This window comes from Anopheles maculipalpis, chromosome 3RL, assembly GCF_943734695.1.
Source record: "Anopheles maculipalpis chromosome 3RL, idAnoMacuDA_375_x, whole genome shotgun sequence".
NCBI lineage: Eukaryota > Metazoa > Arthropoda > Insecta > Diptera > Culicidae > Anopheles > Anopheles maculipalpis.
This window is the reverse complement of record NC_064872.1, coordinates 8,095,882-8,121,187: the sequence shown is the minus strand read 5'-3', so window position 1 is coordinate 8,121,187 and position 25,306 is coordinate 8,095,882. Positions and strand designations below refer to the sequence as shown.

At 44.5% G+C, this 25,306-nt stretch overlaps 1 protein-coding gene across 1 annotated transcript; it reads right to left on the bottom strand.

Annotated features, from left to right (window-relative positions):
- Positions 1 to 22,885: 22,885 nt before the first annotated feature.
- LOC126564418 (uncharacterized) lies at positions 22,886 to 24,628 on the bottom strand. Its single transcript, XM_050221460.1, has one exon. The coding sequence runs from the start codon at positions 24,615 to 24,617 to the stop codon at positions 22,893 to 22,895; it is 1,725 nt and encodes a 574-aa protein (XP_050077417.1). The 5' UTR covers positions 24,618 to 24,628; the 3' UTR covers positions 22,886 to 22,892.
- Between the last annotated feature and the right edge of the window lie 678 nt (positions 24,629 to 25,306).

The window sequence follows — 25,306 nt, the reverse complement described above, 5'->3', positions numbered from 1 at the left end:
ATACTCCAATCCACGGCCGAACTTAATCCCTCCACACGACGCAAATGCACGCGTCTGCGATAAATTAGCTACCATGTTAGCGTACACAAATTAATTAATTTATTTGCATACTCTGCTCCACTCTTCTACAGAGATTAAGGACTCTCCGCTCCGTCCAACCTCAGCGTGACGGGTAAGTAAGGCAGCAAAGTTTTTAGCTATCGCCGGTCCACCGCTTGGTGGACCGAAAGCAGCTCTAGCTTGTGGTGGAAAATTCGTGGAAAATGCAACCTCCTTCGTAAGGAGAAAGGTACCGCGGAGTGTGCCTTAGTGTCAGTGTTTCTTCGCGTACCCAGCACCAAGCCTGGCATTTAAAATGGAACAACCCGTAAAACCCAAAGAGACCGAGAAAGGATACTGTGTAATCAGTGTGGTTGTAAAAGTTTTTGCGTGCCTCATCTCACTAACCGGTTTGCCGGCATTATTCACTAAACTGTCTTACCTTGCACCATCGCTGAGCGTTCGTTGCTGTTGCCTGATTTTTAGAGCACTCCAGAATTTTGGGCAATTTTTGTTTTTTGTATGTCCTTTCTCTGGTTCTTCCTAACCACAAACCGCCCCTTTTCCAATAGCGGTTGACTGGCTCGCTGGGTTTGCTACATGTGCACGAGGAACGCTGTAAAATGGGATGAACATGAAACTCATAAGTCAAAGTTTATTTTCCACGCGATTTTATCTTCGGTGCTTTTGCGCTGTTGCATCCCCTGCTGCAAGCGTGTTGTGCGAGTCTTTTGCACTTCTTCACGGCTAGAGCCACACACACTAGTGGCAGGCAGCCAGAAATGTTACGAAATCTGATCGTTCAAGTGGATATCCTCAGTATCCAGACGCTCGCTTAGTATTTTTTCTTCCCTCCTCGAAGTCTATTCCTGGACTTCCTGGATTACCACGACTCCGTTTTTTCATGTGTGTATGTCCCCAAGCACCGAAGTAAGAGAGAAAAAATCAGCGCACCGCGTACATACACTTTGCTTGTGTGAAAATTCTATCCGGAAACTGGCTACACATTTTCCATCGTCCGTTCACAACGTCACCACCGTCTGCTGTCCATCTGTGTGTTACCTTTCACACTTCACTAGCTCACCGAGAAAGTGGATTGGTTGTGACTTTTTTATGATGTCATTTCAGAAATAAACCCGGAACTGTCCGAACAGCGAACCGTGTCGTTTGCGCGTGCGACATTTGATGTTGAAGAGTGTGCCACGAGCGTGAAGCATTCGGAAGAACCAGCCACAAACAAGAAGCACCACCCATGGAACATGGAAGCTAATGGATTAAAGATTATGATCGCGGACCGTTTCGGGATCCCGTAAGGTGACTTTGCACGGTGAGAGGTTTTGCCAGGGGTTTGTGTTAAAATTTGGTGCCCAATCACCCTAGAAACGAGAGACTTAAAATTTAATGGCCGTAGAGGGTTTGTTTTGAAAGCTTTTGCCGCTTTCTGCGTTTTAAATGGACTAACACTTTCAGTGGGACGGCAATCCATGGAGAGCAACATTTTCTAGCAAATGAAAGTTATGAAAGAGACGGTCGCTTCAAGAAAGCTAGGTAGGTTTTTCAGATTACTTTCCAAGCATTACTCCTTTATAGTATTTTTTACCGTAAAAATTCAAAGTCTGTACAAATTTCAAGCAACAGTGTTCTGTAGACCTTATTATTTACAGATACCATAGATGGCGCTGTACCACGAATGAAGCAATTTGAATAAGTTAAACAAAACACAGCTTCATTTGTATGTAATAGAAAAAATCACGAACATTGTATCCATTGACAATGCTAACAAGTTTTACTAATAGAACCAAATTTAATACTCATCAAACTTCGAGTTGATGTTCTTCCCATTAAATTGTTATTCATTTTCATTAAACTCAATTTCCCAATACCACCATGTTCATTGCTCTCGAAAGCTCGTTTGCGTAACAATGCAAGCCCTGCATAAATCTTGTTTTTTTTTTCGTTTTAATTATAACGTGGATATTATTTTTGCTTTCATCTTCCACCAGCCCAACTTCATAGGGTCTCCCATTTATTACAAATAAACGGCCTCTCTTTATCACACTCCTGTACCAACATACTGCTCAGATGAGCCAAAACACACACATACACACACACACTGCCAGTTTGTAGCTTCCATACAAAGTGATTTCCTTTTTCGCCTTTAATCATTCAGTTTTGCGCCCCATTTGCATCCAGAGGGGATGCGAAAATACTTGCTGCTACTGCTGCACAAACAATGCAAATGCATCATTTACCGGCCGGTACCATTTAAGCTGCCGCGCACGAAACAATTCCATCACCGCGTAATCGATGTACGACAGTGAAGCCCGCGGCTTAATTAAACCCCGCTTTCTGTGCAACACAATGCGTTGCGGTGGATGTATTAATAATTCAACAGGAGCCAGATTTGAAGTGGCAGGCCTGTTAACGATGAGAGGGCATTTTAGAGAGTGGGAAACTGTTCGAGTGCTACAGTGCTACAATGTACTGGGGGCTTGCTTTTTCTTGTGTTACATTTTCCAATTTACAAGTTCATATAAATGCATTTATTAAATCACTTTTTTCCGGCACGCTTTGTACTTCCACAATTTCCCTAGTATGCTGCACAAGTGTATGATGAGTTGTTGGGGACATCATCAGCATCTACCAGTGCTTTCTTTCCACGTCCGTATATCAGATGGTCTGTGTTGACTATTTTCCCTCTACTCTGAGCTTCTACTTCCGATGATTGTGTCCTACTCGCCTGCCGGTTCGGGTACGAGTTTATTCATCACTTTATCGTCCTCATTGCTGGCAGCATCATGCCGGCAAGCTGTCGCCAGAGTCAATATTGGACTTTTCATTAACTGGAAAGCATCAATTTGGGTCATAAAAGCCAGATTTCAGTCAGTCTTTCCGTACCTTGCTCCCTTGCACGGTCCATTTCGGTCAGTGCATTCGGTTCACCTGAGGGTAAAATTCATCCAAATTGTCTCCTAAAACGTGGCTTAACGACAGCAAAAATGGTGTCCCTTATCTCATCCTCGGCAAACCATCAAGATCATCATCAACTTGGCTCGTTAGCATCGTCGTCATGATGATCTTCATCGTAATTATTATCGTTACGATCTGAAAGTAATCTGGGAAGTTTACCAGCAAAGCGAACATATTTAGCATTTTGCAAACAACTTCTTCATGCACCGCTTTGCTGCCGAGATGAGCACCGGTTCACTGATCGTCCAGAAATCATACACCATAAAAGCCTTGGACACGAAACTGCAACAGTACACGGTACACTTTGAAGAAGAGTTTTTGTTTCTCATGAAGCGTGCACAAATATTTGCCACATCGGCTTAACCGTAAACCTCCTCGTGACTCGAGCCCAACAAACCCTCCCACTAGGTTCCTGAAACTGGCGGTGAAACTTTTGCGCCCTTTTTCCGGTAACCTATAACTTTGACTTCCGCGTCGGGGGTTTTTGTGTATTTCCGCCTCTCCTTCTTTCAATCTCTCTCTCTCACACACTCTTTCGGCGTAACTCGTAGCAACTCGTAGATCCTACGCTGCAACAAGATGCAATAGTCGCCCATATCTCATAAGGACGCATAACTTTTGCGCCAACGCGCGACCTCCAGCTACGCTCTCACCTGAACCGGAGGCTTCGTGCACCAGCAGACATAAGTCTGCAAACCCCTTTCGACGACGAAAACTTTTCATCTTAAATCATTGCCCCCTCGTTACACAGTGTTACACAGTGCATTGAAAGAGGAGTTGAAGCAGTTATGCAACGCACCTCAACGCACTCTCTCTCTCTCTCTCTCTCGTTCTGAGGCAACAAGAGTGCGCCAGGATTTCTGAGGAACTTTTCCTTTCTTCCATGGTTCCGGTGGCTCAACAACGCCAACATCGTGGTATAAATATTAAAAATCATTACCCCACGTTGACCGGGTGCTGAGTGCTCTCACTTGCTGGGTTGCATTATTATTTACGATTGCCTTGCCAAGCTATGACTTCTTCGCCTGGTGCTTAGTATGCTTCTCACTCTCTTTTTTGTTACTCATCCCCTGTCGTCAAGCCTGGCTGAAGAACGTCATGCTACACTCCGAGTGTCTTCAGTAGCAGGTGATGGCAGTTCTCTTCCTTTCACTGAACCCGGAGGTCAACCGATGTTGGACTTTCCTGGGCACGAGATCCATTTTGCCCTCGGATACGCTCACACTACACACCGTGCTTGTATCGATGGCAACATCCACCAAACGCTGCACCGAATGCACTCGGTGGGCACTCGGATGTAGAGAGCTGTAGACATGGGAAACTTTTTCCATTTATGACTTTACTACTCCCAAACTCCCGCTCCCGCGGTGTTGACGGGACCGAGATAAAGGACACCGGACCCGAATGCTGTTGTTGGAGTACTTCGTGCCTCCCGTATAGTTTCAGGTTCATTGAGCTTGTTGCCGTCGACGTTGGCTTCAACCGCAGGAAAGTAATATCTCTTTACGCACAGTCAAGCAGCAGTAGCAGAAGTCGTACTCAACAACTCATCGTTAACGGGGTGGGTAGTTGGCGTGGCAATAGTGAACTATGGGAACCTGGCGCCGGTTCGGGCGAGAATTGATGATGGAAAGTTCAAAAATTGTATCATGAATCACGTCTGCACCTTTGGGTGTAAGGAATAGTAGCCCCTGACGGAGGACCAATAAGAAGATGCCATAAATTGTTTCAAGAACTTTCACACTGAATTGAAGAATGTATTGAAACAAAAGCATAGGAGACTTGTATATTTTTCCTATTTATCTATAATAATACGCACAGTTTCTAAAGGTCCAATTTCTAATACATCAATTGCTAAACGCCTTATTGAAAGTTTTGCTGATAGCAAAACTTTAGGCGGTTTGGTTGTTTGTATTTCTTCCAAAGAGTTGTTACCATGAATATCAACAATAAAGTCTCATTTTCTTCAGAACAGAAAACATATATTCAACAGAACAACAGAACAATATATTTCTTTTCTGTTATCTGTTCTCAATAAATCCGTATCATCACATCAAATTACGTAATGGACAGAAAGAAGCTGTACTATCTGCATCAAACGAACCACACTCATTAACACGATTAACACGATTGCCTTTGGAGACACTGCATCAACTACGACAGGATGTCCATTATACCTTTTTCTCGTTGTCAACAGTAACCACAACCGGATGGTGAACGGACGTACTTCCATACCCATTGACAACTTATCCCCCCTAAAACATATTAAATTACACGTAGAGAATCAAGCATACATTGTACTCACTTTCCCTTGACTTGCTTAACCATCAGGCACTCGAATAATGTAGCAAGTGATCACCAGAAATCACATCAAAGAAATAAAGCCTCTACCAGACATTATCACTTCAATTTCATTTGGGGACAGCTTGCTCAAAGTAGGAGTGAAAAAAAAATTAATTCAGTACCAAATGGGAGAAGAGTGTTCCGTATCCCATCTAGTCGCAGTATCCAACCAGCGTAGCACAACGTGACGTGGAGTAAGACAAGTGCTTTGGGATGACCGTTCAGATTTTGGAATAGTAATTTGGTTAGGTATTAATTAAATCACTCCCAACTAAAACTTTGTCCACCACAAATGTCATCCGAAACCTTCGGAGGGATAGGAACGAGCGAGTTACAAAACCAAGGGTCAATGGATAAAACCGCTAAGGGATTCCCTACAATCAACATCGCAAACCATCATGAAGGATCACGAAGAGAGAAAGAGATCGAGAGAGAGAGAGCACATGAAATCATGACAATTGAATCATCCACATCACGAGATTACAACCGGTCGGTTAGGTTGGTTTAGATGACCGGCGAAATTTGCCAGCTCGCCATTGAAACTACCCGCCAGTGTGATCCGGCAATTCCATCCCACCCGTTCCAACTTCCACCGATATCGCGTCAAAAGTGGCTCATGATTTATTCCCATTTCCACATGGCGTGAAAAAGGACGCCTCGTGCCCTAACCCTCCAATGTGCCGTCCCCTTCATCAGCAAGTCAAACGAAAACCATCAGTCAAAGCGCTAATGTAAATAGGCTTCCACGTAAAAGCGCAACGCCTAACACATAGATTAGTGGAATTGAACCTCCATAGAGAACTGGAGCTAGAGCTCGACCTCGCGCATTACCCTCTTCAGCATCACAACAGCTACGGACGCCTTCGTCAACGTCTCTGTGGTACACATTACGACACTTCCTCCTTCTTCCACAGCTTCCCTCAGTTGTCTCGCATTCGAAATGTATGATCCGCTGTGCCGTATATATTTACGAAACAATTAGTGCTGTCAGTATCAATTTATCTCGAACATGAAAACTTAATTCCGTTAAGCAGGATCCCCGTTCGTACCTTCCGTTGTGCAACATGGCGCCACCATTCCATTCCGTTTCCTTATACTGAAGATTATGGCCTTGGATATGGGTAAAAAGCGTATACACATACTGAGCTACGTGTACGTGTGTAATACAGGGAATGACTTTGCAAAACTCGAAGGCAAGCATGTGGATTTTCTCACATCCCTACGAAGACCAAAAGAAACGGAAAAAGCCCCGTAGACCGGTTGCCGGCAGGATAAGACTTTCTTCTTGCTGTGCATAAAAGCGAGAGCTAAAGCTGGAAAGTCTACATCGTTGTAGCATTCCTCCAAAATCGCACACGCACACACACACATACGTGCTGCTCCAGTTTTCCGGTCAATGGTCTCCTGTCACTCAACCGTCCATCTTTGTTACGGAAGCAAATCGAAGCGAATATACCGTCTTTGAAACGCTGGAGGCAGGATGAGACCAACACGCGCCCGGGATCCATTATTTAAACCGTCCCGCACGACGTCAAGAAGTCGGCGAAAGGCAAACATCGGAAAATCATCCCAAACACTCATCGCGTTCACCCTGCCGCGTTCAATGCGATCCAATGGGGAATGTTTTTATTTCCCGGAAGTTGATGATTTCCTTTTAACATACGTAGTGTGTTTTGTGGATTTCGATGCCTCAAATTGTATGCCTTTTCGATGCAAAGGAAAACAACTGCCAGCAAGCGAAAGGGTCTGGTTTTCCTCTAATTCTATGCGTGAGCGTGTTTTTATTTGGTATTATTAGGTAGGACGTAACAATACTCAAAGCGTCAGGATTTCGGTACATGCCTTAGCTTTTTCGCATATAGGTGGAAATTAATTTGAAGATACCTACTGCAATAATGAGCCTGCAAATAACTCTTGAAATCTTAAATTACACCAAGACAATTGATACAAAACCCGAGATCCTTTGGACAATGTGGCCAGTTTGATGACAGATTCACTGCTAATTATTTATTAAACAAGATCTCCTGAACGACAAAGCAACTTTGACTCGTCCTTTTCGTAGATGGGAATTACTCGACGGGATTCTTCAGCTGACGAGGTTTCTTGGCAGACGAGTTGACTTGAACGGTAAGGCCTCTTAAACAACGAGACATCTTGTACTACGATATTCCTTTCCTTTTTAGTCTGTGGCTACAAGAGTTTCTTAACTTAGACCACAAAGCCTACGAAGTCTCGTGGAAGGCTAGATAGGATTCTAGGCTTCTTTTGCTAGATGAGGCATGGACAAGAAAACCTCTCACAAAACCTCTTAGTAGACGAGTTTCTTTTGAATATGAGGTCTCCTGGTAGATGAAATTAAACGTTGGTCTCTGGAAACAACGAGGTCTCTCAGTGAGTTGTTTGGATAAAAAGTCCGCTAGCTGGCGCCTATACACTTCGCCAATTGTGACTCAAGTCCCCATTATCGTTATGCCCAATCGTGTTATAGATATTATTAATTTGTGATCCTTCACTTTCATTCTTTTGAACCTTTTATCACTCATAAAAAAGCAATAAATTGGACTTTTAGTCCATAAATTTAAATAATAGTTGATAAATTCTTGATGCTTCTTAAAGCACTCTATCGCGTCCATTGAAAATCATCCCATTTGCAGAAATCTCTAGAGAAATTTATCTATACAGAAGCAAACACCGAACGCATCCATCCATTTTCATGTTTATCATACGAACCAAACCTGCCAGCAACAAGTTTTTTCTACCATCGTAAATAAGCTGAAATTACGACTGGTGCCACTGCTATCCCTACGTCCCTGATATCTCTAACTGCAATTCCAGCATCACTTTGCTGCGTGCCATAATGCAGAAGCTGTTTATGGTTGGCACAAAACGCACGGCATACTGAACTGAACAACGAACTGGTGCCATTTGATAGCCCACCGTACCACATCATCATCGTCATCATCGTCATCATCATCCTCTTCATCAACATTGGCTATATCCTTACCCTAAAGTATAACTACCAGACCTCTCCAGCGAAGACGGAGATATTGGAAACGCATCTCCTCCGAACCTGAAGATGAAGACAGGCTTTTAACAAGCGAAAAAAGAGAATCAGGGAAGAGAAGAAAAAAAAGCACCACACTCGCAACCAGGAAGATAAACTTTGCCATCCAAATCTGCGTACCTCGGTTGGTGGAATGCCATCATCGCGTGTATTTCTAGCGCTTAATGGCACATGAAAAATGAATATCCAATCTTTCACTAGCAGCAGCAATGAGCTTGCCTCGCAGCAGGATGCCATAGTCGTACGCACTGGAAGGAAGTAGAAAATGGGCCGATAGCTCGGTACGGTTGTTTGTGCTCCAGTTCGTTCGAATTACCATTTCCCTCACGGCACGGTTTTGGGATGGATGGGTGCGGCGGCAACAAAAATAGCCGTAAACCGATATCTGCTGGTGAACAGTTTTACACCATCACCGATAGATAAGGCACCGGGAGCAGACTTTAGCCACCGCGTACCGAGATTATATCGATGAGTTAATTCTTTTCCAGCTTGCCTGACTGGCCTGGTGGCAGGATCTTCATTTTGTAAGCCAGTCAATTTAGCTTCACATTCCATGGGAAATATTCCGAGCAGTCGTGAGCAATTATTTCCGAACTTTGATTTATAAAAATAATATTTAGACAAAGTTGAAGCCACGACGACCCCCGGAAGCAGACACCATTAGTGGAACTTAAGCCCACGCACACACACACACACACACAGTCAATTGGTGAAGCGAACATTTTGACGTCCTTTTCAATTAGGATTTAAGCGATGGCAAACAACGGCAACATCATAAAAATGGTATGATTGATTGACATTCATTCCTGGTTGGTGGGTGGTGGGTACTTTCCAAGAAAAGTGCCTCCAGAAATTCGTGTCCTCGAAAAGCGAAGAAAGTCCATCATCACCAAACCACACCGTAATAATCTAACACAATCTGTAACACAGGGCGGGAAAAAGGGGTTGCGCCATGCGAAAAATCCACTTTCCACTTCATTTACTCTTCCCGAAAATTTCCAGCAAGTAAGGTTATGTTCCGGTTCCTGTCACTCCTGGAACTTACCCTTCAAAATCGACCCTCGCAGAATGGAGCTGAGGCGAAAGCGAGATAAAAGAAGTATGTGGGGAGAATCAAACAAAAAAAGAAGCTGGAACTTCTCTCCCGGTTTCCAGTCTCGGCGAAAATTTATCATTTACAGACAACAAAGAATGACAGCGTGTCAGCGTGGCACTGACAAACATTGTGCTGCTGCTGCTGCTGCTGTGTCTGTATGCTGCACTATAGCAGCAATATAGCAGCACCCGGAACCGGAAGGCAAACACGGTGGCGAAAGTGTATCCTGTCGCGCAGCAGTGATAATGGGTGGAAGTAGAATTTTTCCCCAAAAAACATTAAAGAGACGTCTGCCTAACGCCGTCTGGACGAGATCGGAGGAACTTTATTATAGCTGTGGATGGGATGAAAAACAAAAAAATGCTCCTTCCATCCCTCACGCTACTCCATACACTCTTTTAAGTAAGGCTTTTTTTGTCGTCTGTTTGTTTCAATGTCCTTTTTTTCGCTTTTCCACCGGAACAGACACAAGCTCATTCACACGTCAGGATATTATTGGACGAACTTTATCGTTGCTCATTTGGATGGGCATTAAATGGCGGCTTGCTTTATTTTTTTGTAGCATCATTTAGCGTAGTCTTTTTTTTTCACTAACTTGCTTCAATCGACCGTGTTAGTCTGCTCTTGTGTGAAAGGAGAGCAAATAAGAAGATAAACAAAAACTGACGAAACACACAGCGTAAGTGAGCAAATGGTGTGGGATGATGAGCCAGATGGAACGCCCGTATGATGTGGTCGCCTTGTGGAAATGACATATTTTCCGTATCCATGCGCCCTCGTTGCTGTTTACCGAAACGGGGCCTCATTGGATGGGGTGTATTAATGGCAATGTAACGCCTTTTGTGTTGTTATTAGGCAGATAATAACATTTTGGAATGCTGAATTAGTAGAACTGTACCAAGAATTCTTCCAGTCTTACGAAAATTCCTATTTCGGGGAAAAAGAAATTCGTTAAACGTCTTCTTAGGGCAAAGATAAACGATAAGAGCATTATATTAAACTCGCAGGAGATACAGAATTTTGAAAAACCCTCGGAATACGAGGAGAAATAATGCTTCTAATGAGTGGCCACTTTTACAATGTCTGTTGATTAATTTTCATAATAAGAAAAGCACTTCAGTTACAAAATATTCCTCTGAAAGTTTCGATGGATGCAGTTTCTTCGCCAAGATTGATAATCTCTTCTTGCATATCCATATTTTGTTGAAAAATAGTTTTCATGCACGTGTACTACCTACACGAAATAAGCTCGCATTCCAGCACGTTCTCATGTACTTCAAAATAGATGCACAAAACTGCAACATGCAAGGCAAAAAACTTGCCCACAAAATTATTCCTCTACACGATACCACCATCATCATCATCGCCATATCTGCCGCCATCAGGATACTGAACGATGAACGAGAAAGTTACTCCAAAATCTCACGCTAAACAGCCTTCCGCGTATCATTGACGCTTGTGGCAATTTATTAATACTGGAAGCATCTCACTAAAATCCGACCTCACACAAGAGGATAAGTTCAATCCCTAATAATCTTTTTCCTCGTTTTTTCGCCTACACACACGCTTGAATGGTCATGCTCTGCTCATCTTGCCCAATGAGGCCAACTAGTTCGCTCCAAATCAATGCTACTTCTAGGTTTTAGAGAGTGGGCCTGTTTTTTCGACCTGCACCTCACTTCATCCATGCTCCAAATAGCAATGGGTGATTGCCAGCCCATCATTTCCCAGTGACTTCACTGAACCGTACCGTACCCGAAGGTTCGGTTCGCCGTGACGGAGAAATTAACTGAACTGTGTAGCGAAACTTCATCCACCTCTTTAACTGTTCCTCCGTGTGCAGAACCCCTTCAGAACCCCTCTAATGCATAGAAAAGGATATCCGAGAAGTTTCACAGCCTATCCGCCAACTTCGGAACTCGCCGTGTGGATCGCCTTATCGATGACTCCCGACGGTTACGATACGATGGCGATGATATTTGCAATATCCGTTTTTTGTCGATCGTTAGCAAAGGTTTCCACTTGCTTCTATCTCCAGGCACAACTCGTCTGCAATCTGGCTGGTAAAAAAAGGAGCTTGAACTCTCGAACGCAGAGGAAGTGGGGAAGCGTTCCCACAGTACATGGCCCACAAAGAACGATGCTATAATCGATGGTAGCAGTACACATACCACAACCACAGACGCGACGAACACCCGTTCCCATCTGTTTGTACAAGGAATTACGGGGATTGTAGTCTGAGATCTTGCTACACAGCTCTTTTTAGAGGCTTATGGAACACGGTGACTAAAAACACCACCGACAAGCACGCCGATAAAGGACAACTCTAGCTCTCGGTCTTCTTGGTGGTTTTGTAACGGCAAACCAAAACCCGGGAGCGGGAACCCTCACAACTCGAGACAAAATTTAGCGTTCTTCGCCTGACTACACATGGACGAACACGACACACGGTTTGCGTCTGTTACAGGTGCAAAGAGAGCAACGTTCCCAAGCATTCTTGTCCTTCCACAGAGCTCCCAATGTCTTTCAAGCTGACGAAACGGAAACACAGTGGTAGAAGATTATCATTCCGAGATCGAAACGTAATATCTTATCAAAATAAACCCGTAAGCCGTTTTTATGAACTTCGATCCGTCGTCTTTCGACGTCCCCGAAGTGTAGCGTAAGCCGTCGCACGGCAAACCATACAAGGTGCACCGATAGGCCCGAAGGATTGTAGAATTATAATATGCGAATGCTCAGCAGCCACTCATCTCACCTCACTACTTGCTCGTATGCTCGTATGACGGATTAGACTCCCATGTCCCAAGGTAGGGAGATTTTCCCCGGAGATGTTTCAATGAAAGCGAACCACCACTACTGCCTGGCAGACACAACCGCAAATGTCAGATAAACTTTTGGTTTTGTTGTGTACCTTAGCCCTCACGCCGGTTGGATGGAGTTTTGATAAAGGCCCCAAAGGGAGTGCATACAATTTTCCCTTCCCGGGGGGACTATTTTGGCAGTGTGTTTGGAAATGAAAAGGGGACATTTATTAAAATTTTAATTCATCATCTTTATCCACACTGCGTTCGGGTTTTCTCCCCACCTGTCAACTGATTATCAAAAGAGAATTTCCATTCAATTCAAGAAATGCATAATGATAACGTTCCGCCGGCTCCACTCAGCGCACGACCACGATCCAATCATCAAAAACCATTGAGGAGATTCATTTTTGGGTGAGCAGGAGGTCGCTTCCTCCGGAAAGCCTTCATCAGAAATGCATTTTGAGGCACACATTTGGATATTTTCCCACTAGAAAGTACTTCTCCCCGGCAGATGGTTTCGGATCATCTGACGCTCCAAAAGCAGTGTATGAGTTTTTTGGAGACACGGTAGAAGCCCCTGTGTGCTCTTTGTGGTATATTTCGGCGGTGCACATATGTATATGTTCAGTCATTACGAATATTTATTCATATGGGCGATACGGAAGTGAAGATACGGCCCCCAGGAAGCAAGAATGATGGGCAAAGCTCGTAATCTGACACCGAACACACCGAAACGCCAACCATGTGCAATGGGGGAGGGAGGAAGGAACCAAAGATTGCACATTGCACTTCCGAAAAATGAATGCATGAATGAATGAGTGGTTGGCGTTTGGAATGAATGCAGCAAGCAACTCGTTGATACAAAAGCCAAATTTCGGAAGCTAAGACCCCGAATGTGCTTGCTGTGTCTGCTGCTTGTCGCTACACCACCACTAGCTCGAACTACTCGAAACCTCCGGCGCCCACAGATGGCGTTCGTTGGGTTTTGAATAGAAACATGCATTCGGTGTACCTTTTTCGGTAGCGGTTGGAGTAATATGTAAAATAGTTTTACCTTTTCCTCCGGTTACCCTCTCCCAGCCCCTACTTTACTGCAGGAACACAGACACACAGTATTGTGAATGCATTTGCCGCCTCTAGACCGACCATTATTGCAGCAGCACCAGGACACTGCACTGACATTTGGCTATTTCCTTTTCGTGCACCGGAAGAAAAAAATCATAAATCTCCCACACCTACTGCACACTGCACAATGCTGGAAACAAAAAGCGATGGGATGCACCGGATGGGCTAAGCCGAGTCCCGCCGAGTGAGGGGACTACACGTTTAGGACGATTTTGCATGTCTACCAGCATTAGACGACGTCCTGTCCCGTACTGCCAGTCATCCTTAAGTAATAAATGACGTTGATACGTTGCAATCTTAACACCAGTGTGAGCAAGGATCATTCTTGCGGTAGGAGAACTCGGCACCAGGAGTGTCGGAGGGCATGGAGCCATTGCATTTGCATTGCCTAGGGTAGGGTGTAATTTTCTCCATCTTGTTGCTCCCGGAACCGAACACTCGAGTGATATTTCATATGCATAAATCTAATGAGTGAATAGGTAGAAACGGTTTCTAACCCAACTCTTCCGGCATGACATCCGACCGCTAGCGTTGGCGTGCTGTGTACACACCGACATTACCACCTGGTGCCTGTCAGACCGATGTGTAAAACCAGTACTTATTTCTTAAATGTATACTAAATCGTTGCACTACAAGACGAAAACAAGAACCTGTTCGAACGATCAAGCTTAGAGCGATCCTGGCTGTTAACTCAAACCGGCTAAAAGCAGGAACTGTTTCGCTTCTGTCTTCTCACATCGTCAACTACACACACGGCTGTTGTAGAGAACATGGTGCAAGCCATCTGCACAAAAATCGCTTCCGGCACACTCACTAGTAGGTCTCAAGTTTATCGGATAGTTATCAAAAACAAGATGTAACAAGATGTTGCAAGATGTAATCCCACGGACTCCCAATCGGGCTCCCAATAATGCTACCGCTCTACGAAAACCCTTGACTGCGACACGTGTGTATGTAAGGGGCCACCATTGTGAGATTATTTATGGCTCCGAGGGATTATATTGTTACGTTTTTGGAACGTGTAGAAGCAACAGCAACAGCACGGCCCCACCGAAACACTACATAAATGTACTTGGATTACTGGAATGTCTGTGAGTGGCCCTGTAGGCGCTCTGTGGTTTGGACACACTCGAGCATACCACACTGAACAGGAGCAATAATCGGGTGCAGAATTGTTACAGTGCATCTATTGAAGGTGGTGGTTAGTGTCGTTATTATTCGATTGGACATGGACGTTGGAGATTTTATGGCGTTTAGACGACGTGCGATGTCTGTAACAGGAAGTCCTTGTCTGTTTGTTTACATACATGGATTAATTACACTAGATGACTCAACTTTAAATACTTTCGAATCACTACCTGTACAAGCACTACATTATTCGTGGAAAGAAATCCTATCAGATTCCATCTGCGGAAATATTTCGCCTCATGCCTTCTGGCCTCTAATATAAATTTTTCTCCATTGTCTATGGTTTCAAACATGACAAAGTGAACCCCAACTGCATTGTTTGTGTCCTTGTTTTTTTCCTCGAGTCCAATATTTGTTTGCAGCATGAACATCCGCACAGCGTCCTCTTACCCTCGTAGTATCGGGAACAATCTAATATCGTGCCCAATACAATGCACAAGCTTCCGATTCTTTGCAATCGATACCAAACCAAATGTGACAAACGAATGAATAAACTGCGAAAGACCTCCCATTGATACCGAGTGGTGGACAATTTCCCTTCCAAACACCCAATCGTTCCACTGGTCAATAAGCAATAACCAGAGCAACAACTCCGGAAAACCCGCACAGAATCGAAATGAATGGATTAATCCAGCATCGCGACAGGGGTATTGTGAAGTTGCTCTACGGTCAGGACTCCACGGCAGCGGAGACAGGCAGCCAATATAAGCTCGCGAGTGTTGGCGGCATTTACAGCATGATTTACGACCATTCACTTCCACACACTCCAAAAAGTAAGGCAATTAAAATAAGAGATGGCTACAGCAGGTCCCGATCGCTCTAATCCTCGTCACAAAATTTGACCCGGTCCAATTTTTGGTAACAAACGGCTTGTGTGGTTATGAATTTCTGAAAATTCTCGCCCCCCCAACCTGACTGTCCACTTATTGTCCCGCTAAATCTGTAAGAATACGCGTCGGTATCACCAATCTTCGTTAGATTCTCGGAAAGAGAAAATCCCTTCAACAGATACATCGTACATTTGGACATCGAAATTTATGACGGATGATGAAAATGGACAAGAGCACCATTCCAGATCGACTCTTCCGGTGGACAGCTCAGTCGTCAATCCTTTCTGAGCGACACTCTACACGACATGCGACTTAATCATAGTACCGTTTTCTGGAAATAGTATCCCAAAAAACACTGGACCGGACGATCCACCACGCACACAGGGCAAGTGTACCGTCGGCCAACGCTAACACTCCATCATTGCAGGACAGCAACGGCAACAATGTCATACCCGACGTTCGACGATAAGCGACAAAACTTTCGGTCCGGGGAACTGTCCTGTTGGACAGCCGGACAGTACGACTACGGCCTCTCGTACCGTAATCCTAAGTGTGACATGTTCGGCGCAGTTTCCAGCCAAAAGAAAGATGAGTTTGAGTAAACAAAACCCGCACGCCAAACCCCAATACCTCGGAACAGTCAGGAGAACTGGGTAAGCGTTTGCAATGGCAGATTCAACAGCATACAACATACACGAGAGAAAAAAAAGAAACACCTATTCGAGTAAACTGACGAGCTCCAGTGAATCTCCAAAAATCCCTCCCCTGCATTCGGAAATCGGAAGTTTCGTTCGACGTTCGATTTTGATTTATAACCCGTGACGTGCGCGAGACCCCGCACACGTCCGTTTGGAGCAATGTTTGGCGAAGAAAATTAAATTGAACAGTATATATGCATTTTACCAGTTTTGACAGACAAACAGACAGTGTAGAGGATCTTCCGTATCTTCCCAGGGCAGAGCTTATTTGAGCGATGGCCTTGTGGATGTTGTATGTGTTTGGAGTTTAGGTAGACATCCGGTACATTCTGACCGTCGGAAGTAGGGGCAGTGCATCATCTACCTTCACTTTTATGATGGATTTCAGTTTTCAGTGATAAGCTTCAAGATTATAGGAGGATTCTGAGCTTTGCTGAAGTTTCCAGAGCTTGTCCAGCATGTCCAACATCTCGCCCATCGTCTGTGACATCTGATATGGAATTTAAATTGAAGTTATTTTTCAGAACTCAACATCACTAGGACAATTATTCCATCAAGGGACTAATGACACCACTCGTCGTCCCACTCGCATGCCTACCACCCCAAAAGAAAGTAAAAATTCAAAGCCAATTCACGTGTTTCTCCCACGTACCACATCCTGTCAAACATGCCAATTTTCTCGTTTCCAAGTGATCCATCAAGGACACCCTTGGAATATTGTCGTCCGCGCTCGTCCTTAATTTGTGTCATTTCGCTTTGACGTTTCATTCCGTATTACTTCACACACACACACACACACAAACCCGTAAGCAGTCCGTAAGTTCAAGCCGCACACTCAGAAAACGAATCACTTCCCCGTGGGTATTTTGCACCGGTGAAGTAATTGGACATTCTCGCCCACACCGCTTCATAGAACGAGTGCGATCAAGGCACTCGGTATCAATAAGAGCAGAAAGCCACTTTACAGGAACCAACCAACGTTGCATACCCCGGGTGTTTGTCGAGGTTGCACACTGCAGTTATGCCGAATCCTAGCCCTGCTGTGTCCCTGCTGGTGTGGAACATGGTCGATGCGAAATTGATTACGCTCAGGGTAAATATTTCCCAAGTCGCTCTATTCTCGCATGCGGTTCAGTGATGTCCGGCCGGACGCTTGGGTGGTAGGAAGGGTTTGTATTGTGTTGTACACTGACCGACCAGGACTCTGCACTGTGGCTTCCTTATCGGAAGAATCTAACCTAACCGGTTCGCAAACGCATTCGTTGCACCACAAGTTCAATGCAATTATCTTGAAATGCTTACCTTTTGTTCGTTACTAAGACAAGTAGCCTTGCGGGTAGAATTTTTTCACCGGCGATGAATCAATGTTGCCTTTTTATCGAAAGCTTCCTTCGAAGATGAGGTTTGAGTAATCAAAAACTCCAGATTTCCAACACATTCACGTTTACAAACAAATCGCATCAATTGTTGGCTGAAATGTCTAGCAATGCTTCAAAAATTCTAATGTCCACAAACACACTACCAACACTGCACGAATGGTCGACTATCGCGAAAATTGCACCCGAGCTACGAAAGAAATTCCTCCACTAGTAACATCCACTGCTCACGATTGTCACAGGACGACTAAACGATACAAACTGTGAACAGATGAACCATTATCATCAGTCGGACTACCGGAGGATGTTCTCTCCTCAGTTCTACTGAGAGAAACACTACTTGAGGGGAAAATCCATCGCAAGGATCTACAGCTGGAAGCGAGATGGAGCTTGCTAAACTCTTCAAAAGAAGGAGCAGGACACAACTTCCGGTGAAACAGGTGGCTGTTCAAAATGCTCACAGTTGCTCGAGGATTTCTCTCAAACGGATTTTCTCACGCGTACTAATCCCTTCAACTCCCACCGACAACTGAGGAGTACCACCACGGGCCAGGGCTTTGTTGATGTAAAACCATATGTTCCGACGAGTCTTCCGAGAATGGAACTCCCACTGGGAGAGACACACTAGGATGAAGTTGAATTTCCCGATGAACAACCGGCTACCACGCGGCTTTTTCGTGCGTTTGCGCAAAGCGGTGGGCTAACGAATGGGAGAAGGCTAATTTGTTTACTCCTCAGTACGAGTTCTTACACACGAGTGACACCGCACTCGCTCACCACATGGCTGGCACTTTTCATTCACAAGAAAACCCCTTACTCCGAGATTCGCGGGAACTTTAAGCCGTTTTCGTGAGCTCCTAGAATGCATTATTAATCTATGAGCTGCTTGTGAATGTTTCATTGACCCATATGGACCGGTAAAAATAACCATTTACAATCACCGCATTTTTTATTTTTTTGCACCCAAATACTCGGTCACATCGAGGCCCACAGGCCGGAAAAGTCAGCCAATTTCAATTCATCCGATATGCGACGCCGTGTCCACCAGAGTAATTTAGGCACAGGAATTTGTATGTGTGTTTGTTGCTGTTTTTTGCCATCTCGCACACAAACCTGTCACCCACCCCGGAAATGATGTTCCCGATTCAATTTCCTGTACCACCTTCCACCTGCCTTCTCCCAATCCCCCCTCATCCCTTCCGTGGGCGGGAAAACTACGGCTGACAGTTTTCATTTCGGCACACGGTCGCACATTTCAAACGGAAGCTGTCAACCGCGCACAAGATAAAAAGGAAGTCCGTGTTGCTGCGCTATGCTTCCTGAGCACATTCGATGTCCGGATCAAAAACAGTCCCACATTGTACGGTCGGCAGGCCGGATACCGCACCGTTGCGTCCTTTGCGTAACGTCCCGTGCACCATTATGCTAATTGAAATTGGGTGAACGTTTATCGGGGGGTGATTTGAGGGTGGTTTTCGCAGGGGGTATTCCTCGAACCGATGAGCTGCACCCAAATGGGAACGGTTTTAGCCTCATTAGTGGTCCATTAGCACATGATCTCCTCTGCCAACCTGGGATGGGTTCGGCGATTAGGCGATTTCCAGATGCATGCTGTAAATGCGTTTGGATTAATACAAGATAAGCAGGTGAGACGTTTTCAGCGAACGCGTGGAGTTCTACTGTGGGTGGGAATGAAACATTCGTAAAATGACATTCAAACATACAAGTCGAAATTTATAAATAGCACCTAGATTTATGCAATTTGAGCGACGGACCGTTGATGTTTGAAAAGGGCATCATCATTCATTTAAAGTCATCTTTTTTTTTGCCCCAGTAAAGGCTCCTATGATTTTAATGAAACAAAACGAACCAAGGTCCATGCTCTAGCGTACAAAAAAAAAAACATCCACCCTCCACTAATTGTGCTTCATAATTTTTAATTGAAAATCAATGATGCACGAACTGATGAAAACAAACAAAAACAAAATGTCCCTAATCGGGATGAAACTCCCAGCATGATGAGCAAATTGAAAGGCACAAATTAACGAAACTCAACGACTAAGTACAGCGTATCAACGACAACGGATCGTTAGCTCCGTCAACCCCCCCTCGGCTTTCTGGCTGGACGTACGGACGGACACAAATTCTTACCCGTATTAGAGCGTCAAGCGAACGACTCTTACTGCTTCCTGAAGAGCAATATTTGTACTGAATGCCTCCACCAGTTCAGTGTGGGGTGAGTTTTTCCAATTCATTTTCTTCCTACAACCTTTCTTCATTTCCATTTAAAAGAAATTCAAATCATGCTGATGTTCGGAAGTTTTATTTTCATATAGATAACGGAAAAAAACAACAGCATTACACTAAACAATGAACTGCTTTCCAGATGGTCAATGTTGCGCTCGGTTAGTTGTTGTCTATTTTTCTTTCCTGGCTGCTTTTTTTCTCTGCCATTTCTTCTGAAACCAACCCGGTCTAGACCTTTCGATTTTAATCGTGGCTTTTGTATCCGCAATCATGATTACTGCAAAACTTACCATGGCTCACCGAACCACCGAACCCGCTCATGCACTCGAACCGGAAGCAGATTGGAAATATCTTCCGTTACGGTCCCGTGGGGCCGATAATGTGCGCAGAATATGCAATCGAAGAAGGAAATCCGAATAATTAGAGGACGCCCAACGTGAATTAATTTTGCTTTTATCGACACACCGGACGCAGGCTGAAGCAAAGGTAGGAAAAGAAGAAAGGTTGGATCAATTCCTTCGCTAGGGAGCGAGATAAGTTCGTTTCCTAGACGAAGCCGGAAGTGTTTTCCGACAACTAAGTTTAGATGACGATCACAACACGGGGAAAAAAGGGATGGAAAAGGTACGCAGGAATTCTATAAATCTGGGTCAATGGACTGTGAAAGCCTCATCCGTCTCGAATCTGCTTTTGCTTTGAAACCTTAGAAGGATAATGATGGGAAAGATTGTTTCTGTGTGATAATCGCATAACTTCCTGTGATTAAACGTTTATCTTAGAGGGGGTTTTAAACGCAAAAGGACCACTGTGAGAGATAGTGAAGGTAACATTAAACATTGGTTATCATTCTTTGGGTGTTTTTGAAGCTGATTTTGAACAAATTTCTTAGTAAAAGTGTTTTGGCAGTGAGCTGCTCTGGAAGGCTTGATGTTAGCGTCTAAAGGTATGCAATTTGTTTCTGCACCCAGTGCATCCTTTCGATGTCAACATCTCAGGGGAAGACTTGAATTTCTTAGGACGAAAAGTACATCTGGAAGATAATGCACCTTGAAACATAAGATCCCCTGAACGACGAACCACGAGAGTTTCCCTTAGACGGAGAGCCCCGTTGAAGAAGAGGTCTCTTCAATTATAATATCTCTTGATAGACGAGATCCCTATGGACGTTGAAGTTCCTTGGAAGACAAGTACCCTCACGATTGATTCCTTTAGATGGAGCTGAGACCTCTTCAGTTCTTCTTCTTCTTGACTTAACGAGCTTCTAGGACACGTCGATTATCTAATGGTTTAGTAGACTCTCTGATACCACGTAGTTTTGTAGTCAGTACTCACTACGGGGGAACAATAAGGATGAGATTTGAACCTCGGTCTTACCGTGTGAAGACCAGCGCCGTTGTTGTCTCACCAGCCCGCCGCCTCCTGGTCGAGTTTTCTCGGAAATTTACGTCTGTTGAAAGACGAGTTGTTTAAACGAGGATATATTTGAATAAGGAGTTATGCCAGAAAATCATGGTCATCTTAAGAACTACAAATCTATTAAAAATCTTAAAAATCTCTATTAAATAAAACAAAAAAGAACAATTTTTTTAAAATAGCAATACAAAATAAAAACCCAATTCTCAATTTAAAACGAGCGTAAAACTGCACAAGCAGTGAAATGACCAATTAATTTTAATGACCAATTGGGTACGAATGTAAAACACTGCCTACCATTCCTCTGGCGAGAGAAATGCGCATAAAAAAAATACCAAAACAGGTCTCACGTAATCCAAAATAAGGAATACAACCGATTCCTGTCGCTTGTCTCTTGAAAACTAATAGGACAAAACGCCTTTTCGACTTCCCCGAAAAAAAAAAATTGTAATTAAAGTACCGATCCCATCCTAATCGCTTGCTAAAAATGGTGAAGCTGCTGCGTGCTTAAAGTGCAAAGAAAATCGATACCGACCTAATTCTATTAACGACGCGTGGGGATTCCGCTTATCTCGCACGAATGTATCGTGTGAATGGTATTGGTATGATGGCAAGTTCAAACACTGCTCAGGGATCGAGGCAAATAAAAAAAAGGGTTTCCGAACCAGAACAGACCGAAAAACAAAATCAATCGTCATGTTTTACGACGATGCTACTACGGTGCAGGATATCAATTAAAACACATCAACCCAACGGGTAAGCTATTCATCCGGAAAGCGTACTCAATTGATCGTGAACCAGCGCGCCCATAGACGACCCTGTTCTGGACCTGAACTGCAGGAGTGTTGAGAGGCAGAAGCATGGCAACAAAAAATAACTACATGCTACATAAATAAATACACAGCAAGCACACATTCCAACCCAACCCAGCTAGTTAGGGATTGGGCTTTGGTATTCAAAAGGTTTGATTTTCGTCCAGTTCTGTTATGCCTCCCGTGTGTCTTCATTGTGGATGCGGGTTTTTTTTTTTTTTGTTATAACCCAAAATCCATTCTGTGAAACTCTAAAGCTTTTATAACCAATTGCTAGCCAAATCACACCAGTCCAGACCAGGGCGCTGCACAAAAAAAGGAATCCGCGATGATCCTGTAGAGTGGACCCTACGGGAGCCATTTTGCGGGGCTAGAAGTGGATATAGGGATGCGGAATTTATTTTCCAATTAAAACGCACCTTTTTACACATAATGGAGGGGTATGGGCAGGACTGTCGGTGTGTAGAGCTGGCCAGTCATACCAATTTTCCAATTCAGATGAATTCCTGATAGAGAAGCTGATCGGGAAATGCGTAAGCTTCAGCAATTACCTAGAATTGTAGCAATTCATCGCCAAGACTAAAAGAGCTCGTTTGCTGTAAATAAAATTTCCATAGTCTGTTGGGAAAATAATTATATTCAATAAATATTACACAAAGATATTTATCTGTTCTTCTCCAAATTTAATGCCTTGTTCTCTCATTTCTTTTTACAAAAAAATTCTACAACTTCATATCAATACATCGTCCATATTCTTGTATCACAATATTTTTTTCTTCTACATTCCCTATACCTAAAACATGATCAGAAAGCATCTAGCTCTTTGTCAATAAGTAATCCTAAAAGGCCCTGCATTATCCTAATTTCCCTGATCTAATTATCACCTAAAGATTCACCGCCGTCGGTGCCAAATAGTACATGCCCACATCGTTCATTGGTGTTGCGGTCGGTGATGGTACCTGGCTGTAGTACGGTGGATGCGATATCACCGTTTGTCCTACCGTAACAGAACGTCCGTAGCTCTGTACCGGTTGTGCCATGCTCGGGTACTGCATCGGCGGATGTTGATCGATGCTAGCGTACTTCGGTGGATAGTAATCTGGTGCTACGACTGGCGTAATGGTGGCAGGTTGCGGTGCGACCGTTGTCGGATTGTGCCGCACGTGATGATGCACAAAGTTTTTGCTCGGCGAACGTCCCTTCGTTGGTGAAGGCTTTTTACTACGATCGGGAAACTTGCGGGACAGCTTTTGGCAGAACAGGAGCCACAGTGGCGTCGAGGTTGGTGTAGTCGGTGAGGGTGGCGTTGGTTCCCTTGGTGGAATTGTGCCGACTGGATGATAGCCGAGAGTGTAGCCATGTGCTGGATGAAGGTAAGCGTCATGGTACACCGGAACAGGAGCGTATCCAATCGGTGTGACGTAGTGTTGCTGCGGAAGTGGCTGATGATGATGCGGAGGGTTCACATGATGATCGTTGCTGTAGTAGCTGCTCTGTTGGTAGTAGTAAGCAGATTGAGGATGCATTGGTTGCTGCTGCTGTACGTAATCACCAGCTACTTGGAGCTGGTTAACATGTGGATGAAATTGCTGCTGGACGTACGGAGTTCCTGGATTTCCCGCAGAACAACCATTACACTTGCGTCCATGTCGACAGGCGGATTGTTGTTGCTGCTGCTGCTGATGGTGATACAACCGGTAAACATCTTGCTGATGCTGCTGAAGATACTGCTGATACGGTGTTGGCCGTTCCATGGTAGCCTGATTCATCAGCTGATACTCATGCCCATATCCCACAATCGGATAATAAAACTGGCGCATCCAAACTGCTGGCGGTGGTGGGTTTTTCTCCAACATTTTTTGCTTGATCGCTTCCGGTTTGGTGTACGTGTAGGCCGGAAACCAGAACGGTGTACTGTTCCCGGATACCGCCTCCGGAATCTTCGGGATGTACTGAGGTCTCACGGTCGGATTCTCCAGATCACGCTTCCACCGTGAATAGTACGGACCATCGTCAGGTGTGTCGCCCACATACAGACAGCATCGTTCCCGATGATCGTGATCACAGTGAAAGCAGTAGGCCGGACTTGGAGTTGAACAACGTGCCATCGGGATATTATTATTATCGCTCAGCATTCGGCTCTCCATGCGTAGATTTTCTTCCACACGACGAATGTCACTGATGCAAGCGTCTGCCGAAGTCACCATCGCATCTCCACCGTCTACGAACGAATTGTTGAGCCGCGAATCAATCAGGTGGCGATGGCGAGGACGAGACTGGCGCTGATGTGTCGTTAGTGCCACGGATGCTTCCATACTCTGCCAATTGTTGCTGTGAGCCGTATTAAACTCAACGAACCCACTGCCCAGTGGTGCTGTACTCATAGCCATGCCGCTTGAAAACACTTCCGTGTACTGAGGTTGGAAGAGAGTGCCATTGGTCATGGTTTGGCCGACGGAAGTTGGTAGAAGATCACTTTGCTTTGCACCGTTGGACTGTTTGTTACAGGAATTCACTTCAAACTGATGCCGCTGTGAGCTAACTGGCACGAAACTTGGCTTTATATTGCACGTCGCTAAGGCTGCTTCAACACTGCTTCCTAGGCCCATCTAGTCAGCGAAAAGGACACAGAGCGCAGCAACGGGAACGGTTTAGATGTTGCTCGAAGCACGATCACAGGACGAATGTTGCTCTTGACCAGCTAGACATTGCCTATTAAAACAAACTCCGTATGGTCTATCTCGGGCTGATCTATATGCTACCTGTTGCTACCCGTAAACAGTGCAAAAATCTGCACCATGTTAGCATCAAGTATAGGTAGTCCTAGGTAAAAATTCTCCAGGCACCGAGGTAGATTTTGGAATAAAGGAGTTATCTAACTTCTACTGACAAAGGTAATGGAAAATCGATTCTCTTCTTGTAAAGGCGTGTCCATGTTTTGTTCTTTCTGCCAAAAAATTACCATCACTACGGGTAAAACGCGATCATCAGCATCAGGCAATTTTTGAGGTGATCAACAAATCTCCAAATATTTGCTATATTGGCTTTTCTTGTGCCTATTGTGTGCCTTGTTTCCAAAATTTCGTTAACATACAGTGTGCGTGCGTGTCATAAAACGCGTAATGACCGTGCTCACTCCGTTCCGAGCACCCTAACAACAAAAAGAGGCGTTCCATGAGTTATTAGGAAGCATACTCTTCTGCGATCCTAGAAGATCCGGGCTGATGGTACATGCTAATTGTGGGTTATTTCGATACTTTTTGGTATGTGCCATTTATTACTTTCAGTTTCATTCCTC